Raw genomic sequence first — 19,028 nt, 5'->3', positions numbered from 1 at the left:
TCTAAATTGAACTTATCTTAGTAGAATTTCTTTACAGATCTCACTTGTAATTATATAACTTTATATTTATAAAATTACAATACTTATTTGATTTTTTATAACTTTAATTTTAAGGTTACACATCTTTATTTTTATTGTTATTATTATTATTTAAATACATTTATTATTATAACCTGTTTATAAATGTATTAGTTTTAGATTAATCTAAATATATTATTGTGTAGCTAATTTTTATAATAATTTTATGTTCTATTTCAAAAATAAGTTTTGATTAGATATAGCATAAAAATATAATAAAATAATTTATTTATCATCTTTTAATTAAATTAAGATTAAACTTATAAAAGTCAAATTATTTAATATAATTAAACTATTTTCATTGGATCAAATTAAATTAAATTTGAAATGTTACTCAAACTGATCCAAATCAAATCGAAATGTAATTTTATAATCATATTAGATGACTTTCTTTTTTAATCTAAAAATCAATCCAAAAATATTCCTAAACTTCACAAAGGAATTGAAACCCAATCAAGTACCTACACATCAAAGCAATTAGCACCCTATATTCTTCAGTTCAAATCATCAGTTAAGCGTAACTTCAATCCTGAGCACACAACAGGCACAAAAAAAAATACAAATCAATCAATATACATAGGGTTTTATCAACCCGCCTCAAGGTTGATTTTAAACTTCTGAAAATATTAAATTTTTATTGAAAAAATTTTTTTATTACACTTTTATATTCTGGATGTAATAAATACTTTCCTTTCCAATAAAAATTGTTATTTTTAGTTGTTTAAAATCATCCTAGAAGCTGAAGTTTAACATTTTCCTATTATATATACAAAAAGAGATAAGCAAATCTACAAGGCATAAAGTATCCTTTTTATCCTGTCTCCTGAATAAGGCAAAAGGTATAAACTAAATAGCTCATGAGAGCTTGAAGCACTAATATGAACAAATGAACATCTCATTCCAACTATCATCAAACTCAACGACAAAGCTGAGTACACAATTGCTGGATCTGGGAACTGGTTGGATTCTGCATGTAGTATGTACTAGATTTACCATTGCTCGAGCATGTTACGTTCAGCTGGTTGCCAAACTGGTTTGACTGCGTTTATGAAATTTCGACAACATTAATATCCAAACCAGAACAAAAAAGAAACAACACGCAACCACCACATTAATACCAACTATCAAGCATTAAGAACAAAAAGACATTTTAAATGGTTGTGTACAGTGTAGTGAAAACATTTGTCTAGGTGATTACCGCACCTATATAAGATTTTGGTTTTGGAAGCTGGTTTGATTGCGTTTATGGTATTTCTTGTTTTCAACAACATTAAAATTATCCAAACCAGAACAAAAAGAAACAACACACAATCACAACAACATTAATACCAGGCATTAAGAACAAAAGACATTTTTAAATGGTTCAGTGTAATGTGTACTGAAATCTTTTGTCTAGTTGATTACGAGTTACCAATCAAAAGGTTTAGGTTTGGAGATTACCAAAAATTTTAAGGTCGCTTTTAATGTTCTTCAAACTAGACGGTATAACATTACATGAAAAAGGGGTAAAAGATGTGTCACCGATTCATAAAATTGTGAGTGAAAAATAAGTAATTTCATGGAATCTGATAAAAATAATCAGATGAGGAAGCTTTCAGATAAAATGCTTACCTCACAATATGCTGGCTCTGTATGGCAGCTCCATCTTGAAGTTGGAACACAAGAAAGGTAATGGCACCAGGAGCAGTGATCATTTGCATCAACACCACGGAGAAGTGCAACTAGCCCAACAGAAAGCCTGTCACATTAGACAATTTAACATAGACAGAAGAGGTGGTCAAAATGAAAGATGAATAAGAGGATAAACTTGAACACAAATAAGATGACGGACTGGGCAGAAGTTGCGATGCACTCGTGCACAAAAGCAAATTTCATATACACATTTTACATAAATGGAGGATAGATCTATTTCTTTGCTTGGTGAAAAAGCAAAAGAGAAAATCCTCATATATATAAAACTACTTAAGCTCAGAAATCAAGTTTCTCTTGCAAACCACAACTATAAGATCATGCCTCCAGTTTGTAGAGATGATACAAAATGGATCAGAGAAAAGAATAGAAAGGAAACTTTGTTGATGAAAGGAAGGGACGAATGATATGTGCCCAGGGAATTTGAGAGTCCTCAAACTTGCTCCGGTCTTGATCGCCCTCAAGATTGCTTATTCTTTTGACAGCAAATTAACATCCAGCTTCAACGCAATCAAGTTTCCTAAGATCCCTTCAGGGTTCTTGCAGGACCAACTGAGTAACTTGATCATCTCATTCTCTATTCAATTTCTCCAGCACACACCCTCTCCAGCCTTGCGCCCATCTTCTTGGGTTGTTCTCTGGTTGACACCATGAAAAGCTCCCTGAATCGGGAGCTCTAATACTCGTTTGACACAAATTGGACCACAGAAAAGAATAGAAAGGAAACTTTGTTTATGAAAGGAAGGATTAAGGATATTTTCCCAAGGTATTCGAGTCCTACTGATCTCTCCGCACACAATGATTTGACTAATTTACTACTCTCACTCCCACATACTCCTTTCTTGTTATACATTTTATGCCAAATAACAGAATGTTCTGTTATACGGTGAAACGACCTCAGGGGTCAGATCCCTTACTGCCCCTCTATTATGTCTAAGTATATACCCTTTTAATGGAGTGTTTCCTAACTAGAGACTAGAGGGTTCCACCAACACCTATGCATATGGAATAATCTGCTTGTAACTCTTATAATAATTGGTGATATTGAGGCCAGTAAAACACTTCGGTAGTTCTTCCAGTAGCATTGAATCACAACATTATTTTCACGTGTAAATTTAGCATCACCTACACTGATTTTTTTAATGGGTACAAAACTATCCATATATTTACTTAACCAACACCTGTACTCTTACTCCCTATTAAACAACACAAAATTGAACCACCATTCTTCCACAGGGTTTATTCCATTATTTACATGAAAATATAATAGATGAATAGTGGTTGATAAAAAAAAATACTAACATTATATTTGGACTATTCTATCTCATTAATTTAGTGTATAAAAAGGTTAAATAATTTGCCAGTCTCTACAGACTATTTGGGAAATTTTAAATTAATCCTTAATTCCTTATACCTTAAAAGTTTATAACTAGGTTCCTGAAGTTATAAATTATTTTCATTTGACTCTTGGCTAGTTTAATTATTTTAAAGGTGCTTGAACTATTTGAAAATTTTCAAGTTGACAGAACCCTAAGGGTGTAGTTGCAAACTTTTAAAGTATAAAAAGATCAATTTAAAAATACCAAAATAGTTGAGGGACATACAGATTCATTTAACCTAAAAAAGAAGTAAATAAATCCAATCAATAATAATGAGTGGGTACAAAAGAGACTAGCACGAGAACATAAAGAAAGAACAATCTATCAATTTATTATCCCCGTTAGAAGCTATTTTGCAGAACTCTTATGTAGTCTTGTCACTAAAAACTTATGATCAAGTATTTGTTGCTATACAATAAGTCTAAATTTCCAAATAACACATTTCCTTAGTGTTAGTGCTACTTGCAATAAAATTTGAGTTCTCTCCACCAATAGCAGTTAGTATATTAAAACCTTCATATAAGTACTATAATTTACTTAAAGAATCTTTCTTTTTGTGAAAAAATATGAAGCATATTTTTCTTATTTGGGAAAAATACAAAAGAGGTATAAATAGAATACAAGGAAATAAAACTGTACATTTAATCTATCCCTGAAAATCCGGGAAATAATTCTCCCTATAAATGTTGTACCTAAATAAAGAAATAAATTAATCTTATTCTAAATCCTATTATGGGCTGTACAAAAACTACAAATCAGAACTGGATGACTCTGATTGATATGCACTGATCTCCAACAGATTCTGATTAATATGCACTGATCTCCAACACTCCCCCTCAATCTGGGAGGTAGATGTCTATCATATTCAGATTGGATCTAATGTTTTCATGTGTTTCTTGGGAGAGCCTTTGTCAGGATGTCTGTTGTTTGTCTGCATGATGGAACATGGTCAACTCTTATAATGCCATAGTCAATTTTTTCTTTAATGAAGTGTTGGTCAATCTCCACATGCTTTGTCCTATCATGGTAGACTGGATTCTTTGCAATGCTTATAGCAACTTTGTTGTCACATAATATCTTCATAGTGTAATTGATAGGAATTTTGATTTCATCCAGCAACCTCTTAAGCCAAATTTCTTCACAGATACCTTGAGCCATAGCTCTAAATTCAGCTTCTGCACTACTCCTTGCCACCACAGGCTGCTTCTTGCTTCTCCAAGTCACCAAGTTTCTCCACACAAAGGAGCAGTAGCCTGTAGTTGATTTCCTATCAGAGGGGCATCCTGCCCAATCCGAGTCAGTATAGACTTCAATGCCTCTATCTGAGTTCTTGAAGTAGAGCCCTCGACCTGGTGTACCTTTGAGGTATTGTAGTATTTTGTTCGCCGCTTTCATGTGGGCCTCAGTTGGACTAGATGTATAGCAACTAGCCAAGCTCACAGCAAACCCAATGTCAGGCCTAGTGTGAGTTAAGTAGATTAGTTTCCTAACTAGGCTTTGATATCTATCTTTATCAGCTGGTGGACTTTCTTCTTCACCTCTCTTTTCCGGTTCTATAGGAGTATTGGCTGCCTTGCACCCAAGCATGCCGGTTTCTTGAAGTCCAATGTGTATTTCCTTTGTGAAACATAAATACCATTCTTTGTTCGAGTAACTTCCATCCCCAGAAAATATTTGAGCTATCCTAAGTCCTTGACTTCAAATTCCTTGGCCAAAAGTCCCTTCAAATGCTGGATTTGATCATAATCATTTCCTGTGATAACAATATCATCAACATAAACAATGAACAAGGCTACCTTCCCTTCCACGGAGTGTTTGACAAACATAGTGTAATCTGTTTGGCATTGGTTGAACCTGTCTTCCTTGACAACTTTTCGAAGCCTGCACACCATGCTTGAGGTTATGGAAGATTTAAGTCCTAGGGGAATTTGCATATAGACTTCTTGTAGTTCACCGTTTAGGAAGGCATTCTTGATGTTTAGTTGATAGAGTGGCCAATCTAAATTTGCAGCTAAAGAGAGTATAACTCGGATTGAATAGAGTTTGGCCACCGATGCAAAAGTCTCCTCGTAGTCCACTCCATATGATTGGGTAAAACCTTTTGCCACCAGTCTGGCTTTGTACCATTTTATACTACCATCGGCATTGTATTTGATGGAGAATATCCACTTGCATCCAATCGATTTCTTCCCTTCCAGTAGCGTGGCGATTTCCCATGTGCCATTTTTAACCAAGGCCTGAACTTCTTCTGTTACAGCTGCTGCCCATTCAGGTTGTTGGAGTGCCTCTTGAACATTCCTTGGGATATGTGTGCTGTCAAGAGCTGCCACAAAAGACCTATACCCTTGTGACAATTTTTCATAGGACACATATTTCTCAATAGGGTGTTGAGTGCAAGATCTCACCCTTTTTCTTAAGGCAATAGGAATGTCAATGTCATGTTCAGGATTAGAGACGATATTACCTAAGGAAAACTCATTTTCTAGAGCCTGGTAGGATTCATGGCTTTACCTTGGAGCTGTGCTGATTGTTTGTTGGAGATTTTTCTGTAGTGCTTCCATTTGCTCCTTACTGAATGGAGATGAGTTAGAATTTACCTCAGCTGTGTTACCTCTGCTATCCAGGTTTTTGGTCTGTGTCGCCTTTGAAGGCCTATCATGAATGATCCAGCAAGTGTCCTTCGTGTGACCTAGTTTCTTACAGTGATCACACCAAGGCCGATTTTTCTTTTGAAATGGACGAGGCTGGTTCCCCTTTGCTGCCATTGTTGAGCCTTCAATGGGTGGGGCTACACTTGACTTTCCAAGCATTACTTTCCTCCTGCTCTCCTCCCTTTTCACTTCCGAAAATACTTCCCAGATTATTTTAAGAGGTTTGGTTCCAAGGATTCTTCCCTGGACTTCATCAAGTTCTGTGTTCAGCCCCAATAGAAACTTGTAGATCCTATCTTTCTCCACCAATTCTTTATATTTCTTCTGATCCTCGGTACAACTCCATTGAATGTCTTCATATATGTCCAGTTGTTGCCAATGTCGACTAAGTGTATTAAAATACTCAGTGACTAAGAAATCACCTTGTTGCAAGTCATGGAGTAAGCTCTTGATTTCAAATATTGCAGAAGTATCGTCCACATTTGAGTAGATTTTCTTCACTGCATCCCACATCTCCTTGGCAGTGTCATAATACATGAAATTTTTCCCAATTTTATTAGTCATGGTATTAAGCAACCATGATATGACTAAACTGTTTTCCATTTACCATTTATTGTGGCTGGGGTCATCCTTTTTTGGACTCTCGAAGTCTCCTGTGATGTAACTTTTCTCCTTTTCCCTGAAGAAAGATCTTAACAGATCGCACCCATTGAGGGTAGTTCTGGCCATTCAACTTGTGACCAGTGATAGGAAGAGTAGGTCCTTCGACTAAACTGGGGGCCGAACCTTCTGCCTTGTTCTCTCCCATGGTTGGCTGCGCTAGGTTAGGGATGGTTCAGATCGTACTCTGATACCATGCGGAAAAATATGAAGTATATTTTTCTTATTTGCGAAAAATACAAAAGAGGTATAAATAGAATACAAAAGATCAAAACTGTACATTTAATCTATCCCTAAAAATTAGGGAAATAATTCTCCCTATAAATGTTGTACCTAAATAAGGAAATAAATTGATCTTATATTAAATCCTATTATGGCCTGTACAAATCAGGATTGGATGATTCTGATTGATATGTGTTGATGTCCAACAGATTTTAATTGATATGCGCAGATCTCCAACACTTTTCATACCAGTCTTCTCCTTATTCTTAATTCTTATTAATCAATCTCTGCTAGGAATCATATGAATATTCATCTTATTAATAGTATAAAAACCAAATACTTTTTAAGAAAATTGTCAATTTGTAAAAAGAAGATTTTGATGGGTGGGTTTGATATGTTTTTAGATTCTGCCTAAATCAAATAACTTGGTTTCTCACATTATATGTATTTATTTTTCAGTGTAGTCGAAAATAAATCTAAAACCCTTACTACTTGAGGTAAACCTAAACAGCATCTACCCAACTACCACTGAAAAGTCAAGACTCAAGACCTCATGCTATATGTCAATAGGGACAAGTATGTTCAAGACATCATCATACATTAGTTAGAGCAATTTGATCTCAGAGAGTTACACTTCAAAAAATGCTTACCCAACAACTAGAATGATCAAGGACAGGACCCACAAGAAGCATTGATATTTCTTGAACATAGGCTTAGCTCGTGCTGGAGAATAATTTAGGGGAGCATATCGTTGGTTAACCCATCCAAACTGAGGACGTATCAAAAACACAAATCCAAGAAGAAATCCAGTAAGAAAGCCTCCAATATGAGCAAAATTGTCCACGTGTGGGAGAATCCCCACCGCTAGATTGATAACAATGATGATCACAAGGGTGAGGAGTGCTGCTAGCTACACATGAAAAAGAAAATCTTGATTGTTAGTAGTTTGCTTTTAGAGCATGATCTTTTCTTCTGAGGCACGTGTAGTTCCAAATGAGAAATTTAACAGGTACCTTGTTATCATAGATAGTCCAGTTAGTAATGAGTTCTGAAAGCATGCCTCCCAGCAAGCCAAAAAGTGCACCAGAGGCACCAACAGAAATATTTGTCTGAATGAAAAGAGCAGAAAGCAAACTACCCCCAAATCCAGATATGACAAATAGCAGTCCAACAAGCACTGTAGTACAACTATGTGTGAATTAGTGTAGAAATTAGAGCTAACAAACATTAAAATGACATAAGAAAATCATACCTCTGAGAGTCAGAAGAGAAACAAAAAGGAGTCATTTTTGGTGTCATTTTTATATATTTACCAGATAAATAAACATTACAGCTCACATTATTCCTCAAATTCGACGATGTTAATTTAAAAGTTGTGTTTCAATCTATACTCTATAGGCACCATATGTTAACCTTTCACCAACTATAAGTTACAAGAAGTCTTATATGCTACCCTTCGGCTGTGTTCGTTGGCACATTTTCAGAATAAAGTACTGATTTCTTAGTAGTTTTATCTATCTACCTTTCTACTCAACCATAGTGAGAAAGCGCACAAATTTGAGTAATTAAGAATAACAGAAGAATACTTAGCAGAAAAGCCAAAAACTTTTACTTCCATCTCTAGCATTTGTTATTTAGAACAAGCTTTATATATGTATTTGGTCATTGTACATATACTAAAACCTTGGTTTTAGTCCCTTCAAAATATCGGTTTTGGCCTGAAGTGTCCCTTATTTTTCAAAAGCAAGCTTTTTTGGCTTGTCGTTATTAGCACTTAATGGATCTATGGTAGAGATCGTAAGTGCTCACTTTTAGAAACTAAGGACAAAGAGAGAAGCTAAATTTTTAGAGACCAAGGTCCTTTTTTGATAAACTTAATATATCTACTTGTAGAAGAAGAAAATAAAGAGATAAAATAAATAAAACTTCTTTCGTAAATTAAAATTAACTTATACACCTTAACTTTTTAGAAAAGTTAAATAAATGAAGGTACTTCTAAAAACTAACTTAGAAGAGCATAAGTTAGATTTTAACTTATGGACAAAATTTCATTTTATTTCCTTATGCTTGTGTTCTATAAGTACTTACCGAGAGACTTGTCCAAACTGAGCATTTGTCTAAAACCAAAATCCCATATATGTCCAAGAACCAAACACTTATTTAATCCTATTAAAAGATAGAGTTACTCGTGGACTTCACCCCTAGAGAAAATGATAATTGGAAGTTACATAGGAAAAAAGGAACAAGCCTTAATCATGAATATTCACACATACCAAATCCAAACTCTTGCTCAAGTCGAATTCCAATGACTAGAATACCCAACATATTTGCCAACAGATGGAAAACCCCAGCATGTAGCCACATACAAGTGATGAGGCGCCATCCCTGGTGTCTGTGAACCACTCTGCTTACATCAAGAGCACCCATCTTCTGTAGCCTGAGCAAATCAAACAAACCCCACTTATTCAACCCAGTATAAATCAAATTCATAATATAAATTACCCATCAGATAATTAAAAGTTAAAACCTCTCAGATCATAATTCTCCATAAATTTCAGTGCCAAGTACCATACAAATACCATTACCACCGTCACAACAACAATAATAAATTTATTATAATAACAATTTTTATTAAAAAATTATAATTATATAATAGTATAATTATCCGCAATTTATCATCAACTAATAATACTAATAACTATATATTTAGATTTTTTAAAAAATTAATCATTTATTTTTTAACAATATCTAATAATAATAATAATAATAATAACAAAAGTGTGGTAAATTTTGTTTTTAAAATAATTATTTGTTTTTAAATATTGTAAATAAACTGATTAGTAAATAATTATTTTATAAAAAATAATTTAATCAATTATTATTATTATTGACATTATTGACAAGAAGTTTGAGAAAAACACTCACGTCAATGATGAAGGGCCCAGGAGGGGGTTTTCTTTGAAGGGCTGAAAGGAGAAACTACCCAAGAAGGAGGCAATGCAGGAGACAGAGTTCTTGGGGCAGTTATTGACATACATAGTGATAACGAAAACGACGACGTTGGCAACGACAAAAAGCGGTATCAACCAGGGGAACCACTTCCTGTAATGCTTCACCGGCTGAGCCGGTGATGCAGAGGGTGCGGTCTCCACCGCCATCGGGTGTACCAGGTTGTTGCTCCTCTTCGAGTTGACCCTCATGTGGATCTCTAATAGGCGTGGCTCTCCAGCCATGAGAAATCAAAGAGAGCAATGCAGAGAAAGAGAATGATTCTGCAGTGGTTTTCAACGGTGGATTTGATCAAGGTTTGAGAATGGAATGGGTCTTGTGGACTTTGAAGAGTGGATTCAGTCAGAAGAAGATGATGGAGTCCAGGGATTATAGAGGTTTAGCTGATTAGCTCAACAACTTTGCGTGGACCTTTGGGACATTATTCATTGTTTATACTTTTGTAATTTTACTTTCTTTTTCTGTAATTTTTATTTTTTATTACATTTCTTTTTTAATCTCTCTTTCACCGTTTATTTAACAACATTAAAGACATATTTCCGTGTATTTCTTTATCTAACCATTCGTTTTCTCATATTTTAAATTTTACACTCGCTTTATTACCTCTTTATTTTAGCTGCGTGGCAATATTTTTAATTTAAGGTAAATAATTTTAAATATAAATAAAAATTATAATTCTCAATAATTTAGAAAATATGAATAATTTTTATTAAGAATAAATACTTACTTATATTAAATAAAAAATTTAAAGTATAAAAATATAAAAATACAAAAAATAACCAATAAAATTATTTGGTATGATTATGAAAAAAAAGAGAATACCCTTTGAATTATAAATTTATCATGAATTTTTTAAATTAATTCTAAATAGATTTAATTAGTAGACAAAAATACTATTTTTTTTATCAAATGAAAATATTTTAAAAAAATAGAATAGAAGTTTTAAAAATTACAACAACTAGATATATGAATCGTTTAAAATTAAAAAAAATTATATTTAATTATTTTCAATCTCTGTTTACTTGTATTATCCTATCAAAAAGATTTTTGGATGCAAAATGTCTTGTTTCGAGTGTAATATTAGTAGTATGTATAGTTTAATTAGAAAAGGATTTCTAGGGGAAGTTAAGGTTGTTGTTTTTGGTACATGTAATTTTAAATTTCTTAATTTGGGTGGTATGTATATGTTGTTTTTCAAATCTTAATGAGAATTTTTACAAGATCATGTGTTGAATTTTATGAAGAAAATCCTTTTGATCCTATAAAAAATTAGAAATGTTAATCAAATAATTTTAATTTTAATTCTTAAAATTATCTCCTTTAAAATTATTAGTCAGTTTAGACCTATTTTGTTATGTAATTATTTTTTAGATAAAATGAATTTTAAATTAAAAGATAAAATCACTTTCTCTTATTGAAAGAATTACTCTTGTTCAAATTTCTAACATGAGCATTCCAAATTATATCATGAAATTTCATTTGATTCCAATGAGTATTTATAATTAAATAAAAAATTATACAAAAACTTTATATAGGGTTCATATGCAACTCAAAGAATGTCACTTGAGATAAAATTTGTTCATCCAAATCAAAAGAGAGGCTAGTTTTCATATATTTGCATAAGGTAAATATAACATATATGGTTAAATTAGGTTAAAAATTATTAAATAACTCAAATTCTTTATAGGTTCAAATTTTGAAAAAACAAAGTATAAATTTTTTTTGGAAAAGATTACTAGATTTTTTATATTCTTAATCTTGAACAATTATTAATTTTGTTATTTCTCTAGAATTGGTTAGTCTTCTTGTTGGATTTTATGTGTCCAATGATAATTAGGATTAAAGAAAGATTAAACTTTATATTTCTCTAAAAATTTGTGATATAATCTCTAACATTATTCCTCCTACTTTGATTGCAAGTGTAGATTATACTAGTTGATCCTTTGTTTCTAATGGACAGTTGTTGATGAATGAGAAAAGAATAAAAAAAAAGGATTTTTAGTTATTGATTTTGATCTTGTGTGTGATTCTTCTTTCTAGTAAATCTATTATGCATGTTTTTAGATATTATTTTTCTGAATTCTAGAATTTAGTTATTAAAAATAATAATTGGAGTTCTATTTTTAGTCTTGGATGAGTAATTGGTGATGTTAAATATAAAGAAGAAGAATTTTAATGGAATAAATGGTTGAAATATTTTATTTGGAATCTTTAGTTAGATGTTGTAAAATAATAGAAATAATTTATTTTTAATAATAAAGTTGTTGGTGTTATAATTTTGTCTCCATATTTGGAGGTATATAAATTATCTTAATACTAATTTTTTGTTGTTGTTAACTTTGTTCACAAATTCATAAAAAAAAATAAAATTCATTAGATGAAATATTCTTTTTTAAAATAGACTTAACTCAACATGGATGGTTCTACCATTTTATCTTTACAATGGCCAAATTTGTGATGGTTTAATTAGAAACTCTTAAGTCACTTTCTATTGGGCTTTGCTTGCAAACTTCGTCCCTTGTTCAACAATTCATGTAGAACTTTGGAGGTATCTTGTTAAATCTTTGACAAGCGAAGTGTTTGAAATATGAAAATATCATTGTGGAGATTGATTCAAAGTTAGTCATCTATTTAGTTTAAACTGATTTGAATAATTGTCACCAAATTTTTCTTTTAGTTGGGAAATGAGAGAGTTTATTCAATCTTATAAAATCATTTGTATTTATTATGTTTAATTTTTTATATATTATATTATGTTATTATTTAAAAAAATGAAATTAAGGGGGCATTTGGTGTTTAGAATCTTTTGTAGTTCCTAGTAACTATATTCTCTGAGAATCATATTGCCTAAGAATTATATTTCTTGGTAATGTTAACTATAACACCCTTATTTTTATTATTGCTGTATTTTATTACAATTTATTTTTTAAAATAGAAAAATTTAAAATTTTGAAAACTACAAGAGATTTCACTTAAGTAAAACTAGTTATTCTAGACCACGCATTGCAGGACATTCTCGTTCAAGCGAGAATTGTAACACCTTAATTTAATTTTCAAATAAATTAATTTTATAGTAAATGGGAATAATAAAATTTTCATTCAAATAGTTCCCATTACATAGTTTCATTAAAGCATTTCAAAATAAGGATGGATTACAAGTTTGAATCAAATCATTGCTACAGGACTTAATTAATACATTAAAATTTTAATAGAATAATTTTCTAGGTCCTAAAGCAGTTTCATCCATCCCTTTCAGTGAGTCTGGTGCTGATCGTTTTGGTCACATAAAAAATAAATGTAAAGGTGAGTCCTCTACACTATCACACATCCACAAACATAGAAACTCACCTTGCATGTCCCAAACATTTCATAATATAATTTAATTCATTCATTGAACAACCTTAAGTCAATTTATTACAACAACACGCACATAAAATCACCTCAATTCATACACAAGTGCGCTCATTGTACTTTCGGTCATTTCACACACATGTGCCTTCACTGCACATTAGTCACGCTCATTGTGTCACCGTGATCACAGTTTTACTGATAACCTTAACCTCATGGATTTACTCAGTTTCACACCATGAACGGTCGCCGGTTAGTCCCTACCTCACAAATACAACGTATGTAGTCACGGTTCCTTAGTAAAGGTGTTAGTCAGAGGCTGAGTTAGGAGGAAAGTGTGTGGACTGTGGTGCATCCATGCTCACTATTAGTGTCACCACCACCTTCTCTTCCCTAAGGTATTTCTATCGTCGTCATCTTTCACATCCCTAGTGTATCTATAACGCCCCAAATTTTGTAGCTATATATATATATTGTTTTTATTAATATAGGTATTTGGATTAATATATGTTCATGTGTTTGATTTATATGATGATGATGTACGTGATGATGAGAATATAAGTATATATATGTGTGTGATGATGTGGATGTATATGAATATGGGTATATGAGCATGAGTGTAAATGTTGATCTTGTATTGAAAATGTTTGACTTGTGATTGGTTAGGATTGATTGAGGAAAATAGACTAAGTATGAACTACAGAGACATTCTCGTTATAGCGAGGGGAATTCTCGCTATAATGAGAGTGTATTGAGCGAAGGCGGTGCGTCTGTTGCGTTCTTGCTGCAACGAGATGGCAACAAAGAGGGGGTATTTTCTGGGTACAGTCTCGCTGTAGCGAGATTTTGCAGAAACCAGAGTGCAATTCCCTCTGATATTTTTGTCGTAGCGAGGAGTGTCGCTACAGGGAGAGGACCTCGCTGCAGCGAGAGATGTTTCATTGTAGCAAGAATGTCGTGACCAGAGGAGTATTTAAGGGATTTATGGTTTGGGAAATTCATTTTCCACTTTTCCCTTCAAGATCTCTCTATGTTCCTTGATTTCTAACCCATTTTTACCAATTAAATTGCCTCTAAAGCTGTTGGGAAGCTAGATTGACAGTTGAAATCAAGTTTGGGGTGGTTGGAGGTAAGTTTATGAGTTAGGATTTTTGAGTTTTCATCCTCTTTCTTTAATATCTTGGTTTCTCATAGGGTTTTCCCTATATTTAGGATGAAAGTTCGTGTGGGGAGCACATTCTTTGTTAATTGGTGTTGTGGGTCTTGGATTTGAGATAAGGGAGGACTCTACCCTATCTCTTTATGCCTAGAATTCGTTTATGTGATTCTGTTTGTAAATATGAATGATTGGTTGTAGTGAGATTATGGTGGAAAGGTTGTGTAGAATATAGTGTGTTGGATGTTGACTATTGTGTGTGATGAAATGAATTTTGAGCATAGTGTGGGTAATGTAGTAATTTAATTGTGATGAGGATTTGATGTTTAAGTGTAATGTGATTGGATGTGGGCATACGTGTCATGTGTGAAATTGAATATCATGATGTGATTGAATGTGTGGTTGAATGCTTAGACATGCTATTGATGATGTTGAATAACATGAACGGTTGAAAATATGTGTGAATGGCATGTTAGGTGTGATTGTGATGAGGTTTGGAATGTTGAAAAATTATGAATGGTTCAGCAATACACTGAGAGTGTAGAAGATGAGGGCAGTAGAAATACCTTGGGGGAAGAGAGGGTGGTGGTGACACCAACAATGAGCGTGGGTGCACCACAAGCTACACACTCTCCTGACTCGGCCTCTAACTAACACCTTTGCCTTGAGGGCTCAGTGAGTGTAGCTACATGCAGTGAGCGCATGTGTGTGTGGATTGTTTCTTGATGCAATGAGCGCACATATTTGTGAATTAAAATGGAAAAGTATTGTTTGTGTTTGTTGATGCTTGATTTGAGTTATGTTAGAAAACATGTGTGAAACATGCAAGGTGAGTCTTTGTGCTTGTGTGTGTATTTGATAGTGTAGAGTACTCACCCTTACGTTTATTTTTCAGATGACCAAGATGATCAGCACCAGACTTAGTGAATGGGAGGGATGAAACTATTATAGGACTTAGGAAATTGATTTTTGAAATTTGATTTCGTTTGTGAAATGATTTATTGAACTATGTATTGGGAACCATTTGAATGAAAATTTTTATTATTCCCATTTTTGTGAAATTTATTTATTTTGAAAATTAAACTAAGGTGTTACAATTTTGGTATCAGAGCAGTTCATTCAAACCGGACTAGGGTATCAGGCTGAATCGTCCAAGCCGTGTGTTGATATGTTTTGATTACCTAAATTTTTAAATGTTAATTTTTTATCTGATGAGTTAAAGTATGGTTGTTGAATTTTTTGCTAGCTTAGATTAGAATAGCCGGTAGAGGTAGAGGAGCTGGAGTCACCAATGACTTCCTAGAGCGAATGACCTAAGTTTTAGAGGCCTTAATGCATAACCAATATGCGGAGCTGACTGAGTACTGAGGGTTGTCTGCCTTTATTAGGCATAACCCTCCTAAGTTTAAGGGCAAGTTCGACCCTGAGGAAGCCCAGAGGTGGTTGGCTGATGTGGAGAAGATATTCCATCCCATGGGGTGTAGGGAAGAGCACAAGGTGAACTATGCCACCTACATGCTGTGTGGGGAGGCAGAAGACTGGTGGAGGTTTGCCAGTCAGATGTTGCCACAAGAGGGTGACTATATTCAGTGGGAAGCATTTAAGGCGAGCTTTCTGAGGAATTACTTTCATCGAGACTTGAAGAAGCAGAAGGCTTGGGAGTTCCTTGAGCTGAAGCAAGGGAGTGTGACAGGGGAAGTATGCAGCAAAGTTCCGAGAATTGATAAAGTACTAGCCTCACTATCAGCATGAAGATGGAAAGGAAGATATGTGTACTCAGTTTGAGCATGGGCTGAGGCTAGAGATTTGTGCTGCTATCAACGTGTTTCAGCTGACTAACTTGCCTACCTTGGTGAGCAAGTGTCGAATCTTCGAAGCCAATTCTAAAGACAAGACTGTGGACACCAGGGGGAATGGTCCAATGAGGCAAGACAGAAGACCCCATAGATTCTCTAAGGGGTCGTATTCGAGCTCCAGCCACTTACAGTCCAAAGGGACTTCATCTCAGGAAAGGAGCAGTGAGAGTGGCTCAGGACCAGACTCTTTCAAAGGGTCGATTAAGTACTTTAAGTGTGGAGGGCCACACATGCTGAGAGATTACCCACAGCCACAAACCAACTGTGGCAACTGCGAGAAGCTAGGGCACACTGCTAATATGTGCTGGGCTGCTAAGAGAAGCGGTAGTGCAAGCACAACCCAGAGGCCTGAATCAAGAGGGAGCACGAGGCCAAGTACAGGGCCAAAGCCAAGTATTCCTGGGAAAGTCTTTGTCACGAGTGGGGCAGAAGCTTCACAATATGAGGAACTTATCAGAGTTTAATGCATTATTAAGGGCAGATTATTGGATGTGTTATTTGACTCAAGTGCTTTGCACTACTCTATTTTTGTGGAATGTGTGAAGAGTTTGGGTTTGTCTGTGATTGAATTGTCATGTAATGTTGTGGTGACTAACCCTACTAGTAAATCGATTGTGACATGATAAATCCATATTTTACCAATATTTTTCTTTAGTTTTAATGCATTTGAAAAAGAAAATATGTATGAGATTTTGTAGCAAAAAGATGATTCAAGTGTGATTGTCATAATGAATAATTGGTGAATAACTTAATAAGAAAATAATCAGAATGGATTGAAGTGGAATGAATTTTGAAAATCTAAATTTTTCTGATATGTAAAAAGTTTTTTCAATATGGATTTCAATTGATGAATGAATTCATACGCTTGATATGTTTTGATTTGCTTGAGGACAAGCAAAAATTTAAGTTTGTGGTGGTGATAAATCTATTTTTTACTAGTATTGTACTTTAGTTTTAATGCATTTGATAAAGAAAATATGTTGGAAAAAGATGGAAAACTCATAAAAATAATAGAAAGTTCAAAGTCTTTCCTAAATACATAGTTGTTTATATTTTATGAATTTTTTTTGTAAAAAGTAATGATTTAATCATATTTTTGTAGGAAATTCTGAGCTACGTTCATAAGATTGAAAGATCAAGGAAAAGATAGAAGAAAAGTAGCAAAAAATGGAAGCAAAGAATAAGGTCTGATGAAGCAAAAGCTGGGTGTGATCACTTTTCCTGGCAAAAGTAATTGTTCTAAAGCCTAACATGGAAGGATGACCTGTGCATATCACTATTGCTAATGATAGTGATCGTTCCAAAGAGCTTTCAAGCATAGTAAGGTGTGTGTTATCACTTTTGTTCGCAAAAGTGATCATTCCAGAGAGAGCTCCAACATAGCAAAGACGCGCGTTATCACTTTTGTTCACTAAAGTGATCATTCCAGAGAAGCCTCTAGGAAAGCAAGCTACGCATTATCACTTTTGTTCACAAAAATGAGTGTTCCAAAGAGCCTTCCATCACTACAAGCTACGCGTGTCTCCTATTGTTTATGAAAGTAAACACGCGCAGACCACGAACCTCTGTGTTGTTACTTTTACAAAGAAGAATGATCGTTTCAGTCATGAAGATTATTAGAAATGCCTCTGCGTGACTACTATAGTGAAAAATAGTGACCACACCAGAAAGGCAGAAATTTTATAAATATGAATTAGCTCAGATTTGTTAGAATCTTTTATTCATTTTTACTTTCCATTTGTTTTCTGGTGTTGAGAGAGTTTAAGAGAGAGATTGGGGATGAACACCAAGCTTCAAATCTTGAGGAATCAGATTGAAGATTGGCTTGAAGATGCTTCTTCGTTCATCTTCTTCTTCTCTTTCTTTCTCTTTTCATTTTGTAATGGTTGCTTAAACTCTTTGTAGTTAGGGATTGCGGATCTGAAATGGAAGTGTTGAATTGATTTTGGATCTGAACTTTGAGTGTTGAATTGGATTGAGTAATTGATTCTGCTTTTCAAGTAGTTGTTGAATGGAAATTTGATTAACTAATTACAGAGGAACTTTAATCAATGAAAGTTGAACTTGTTTTTCAGATCTGAATCAATTACCAAGATTATTGATTTCTTAGGGATAAGACATCTTTATCTTGTAATCTTTTGGTTTCTAATGCTTAATGCAACATTTAATTGAACCAGATCTAAGGAATTAGAATGATTAAATTGAATGTTAGATTTATTGAGTTAAAGAATTAACCTTTGATTAATATATTGTGAAATTGATTGTCATTCCATCTAAGTACTTGCAAGTTCAAAACTTTATTAAATCAATACTGAAGTTTTGGTGAAACAAGTCCCTAACTATGTTTTCTACATCTGTTAAATACACATTTTCAAGATCTTTGTTCTATTCTATTTTCTAAGTGTAATATTTGTTGCTTTTACTTCCAAACTTCAACTGAATTTCGTTAGGCTCAACTAATTGTGGACTTGTGAAGTGATATTTGAGAATTCTATTTCCTGAGAACGATATTAGGGACTCAAACATAGTTCTAAAAATTTTATAACTTGCTACAATAACACTAGTACACTTGCTAGTCAAAATAACTTCTGTTGAGAAGGTGACAAGACGTCGTGGGCGTGTCTGGGATGTTCAATAATGGTGCAAGTAAGAAATTTGAGGTGGACTTGAATTGTTTGCCTCTTTCCCAATTGGATGTAATTTTGGGAATGGATTAGTTAGCTATTAACCATGTTTTGTTAAATTGCAAAGAGAAGACATTAATTTTTGGTGCGTCAATGACAAAAATTCCTAGGCTTCTGAGTCAAGGTGCGTAGCAGAACATGGTAAATGCTAAGGCCTTTATGGTCATGTTCTCGCTAGAGGCTGAAAGTGTAGTGGAACCAGAGTACATCCCAATGGTAAGGATCTTCTTGGAAGTCTTTCCCGAAGATGTTTATGAATTGCCACCTGAGAGGGAGATAGAGTTCGCTATTGACCT

At 33.8% G+C, this 19,028-nt stretch overlaps 2 protein-coding genes across 2 annotated transcripts; one reads left to right on the top strand and one right to left on the bottom strand.

Moving 5' to 3' along the window:
* Positions 1 to 634: 634 nt before the first annotated feature.
* On the bottom strand, positions 635 to 10,041 carry LOC113849698 (RHOMBOID-like protein 1). Its single transcript, XM_027479788.1, has 6 exons — positions 9,605 to 10,041; positions 8,953 to 9,116; positions 7,693 to 7,856; positions 7,330 to 7,589; positions 1,690 to 1,816; positions 635 to 1,117 (listed from the first exon to the last, which is right to left on the bottom strand). The coding sequence occupies exons 1-6, from the start codon at positions 9,910 to 9,912 to the stop codon at positions 995 to 997; spliced, it is 1,146 nt and encodes a 381-aa protein (XP_027335589.1). The 5' UTR covers positions 9,913 to 10,041; the 3' UTR covers positions 635 to 994.
* A 3,789-nt stretch (positions 10,042 to 13,830) lies between these two features.
* LOC113850781 lies at positions 13,831 to 16,512 on the top strand. Its single transcript, XM_027481323.1, has 3 exons — positions 13,831 to 13,847; positions 15,581 to 15,890; positions 15,940 to 16,512. The coding sequence occupies exons 1-3, from the start codon at positions 13,831 to 13,833 to the stop codon at positions 16,510 to 16,512; spliced, it is 900 nt and encodes a 299-aa protein (XP_027337124.1).
* Positions 16,513 to 19,028: the final 2,516 nt, after the last annotated feature.

This window comes from Abrus precatorius, unplaced genomic scaffold, assembly GCF_003935025.1.
Source record: "Abrus precatorius isolate BTA unplaced genomic scaffold, Abrus_2018 Scaffold9, whole genome shotgun sequence".
NCBI classification, from domain to species: Eukaryota; Viridiplantae; Streptophyta; class Magnoliopsida; order Fabales; family Fabaceae; genus Abrus; species Abrus precatorius.
Note: the sequence above shows the minus strand (reverse complement) of the source record. Positions and strands in the feature narration are given on the sequence as shown.

Bases quoted from the DNA above. Each gene is read 5' to 3' on its own strand.
- LOC113849698 (XM_027479788.1), bottom strand. From the start codon at position 9,912: ATGGCTGGAGAGCCACGCCTATTAGAGATCCACATGAGGGTCAACTCG. The intron at 7,857-8,952 runs GTATGTGTGAAT...GTTGTACTACAG, and splicing joins TGAGCAAGAGTTTGGATTTG to TGCTTGTTGGACTGCTATTT. The intron at 1,118-1,689 runs GTAAGCATTTTA...TCATAAACGCAG, and splicing joins CAGAGCCAGCATATTGTGAG to TCAAACCAGTTTGGCAACCA.
- LOC113850781 (XM_027481323.1), top strand. The intron at 15,891-15,939 runs GTATGCAGCAAA...CCTCACTATCAG, and splicing joins AAGGGAGTGTGACAGGGGAA to CATGAAGATGGAAAGGAAGA.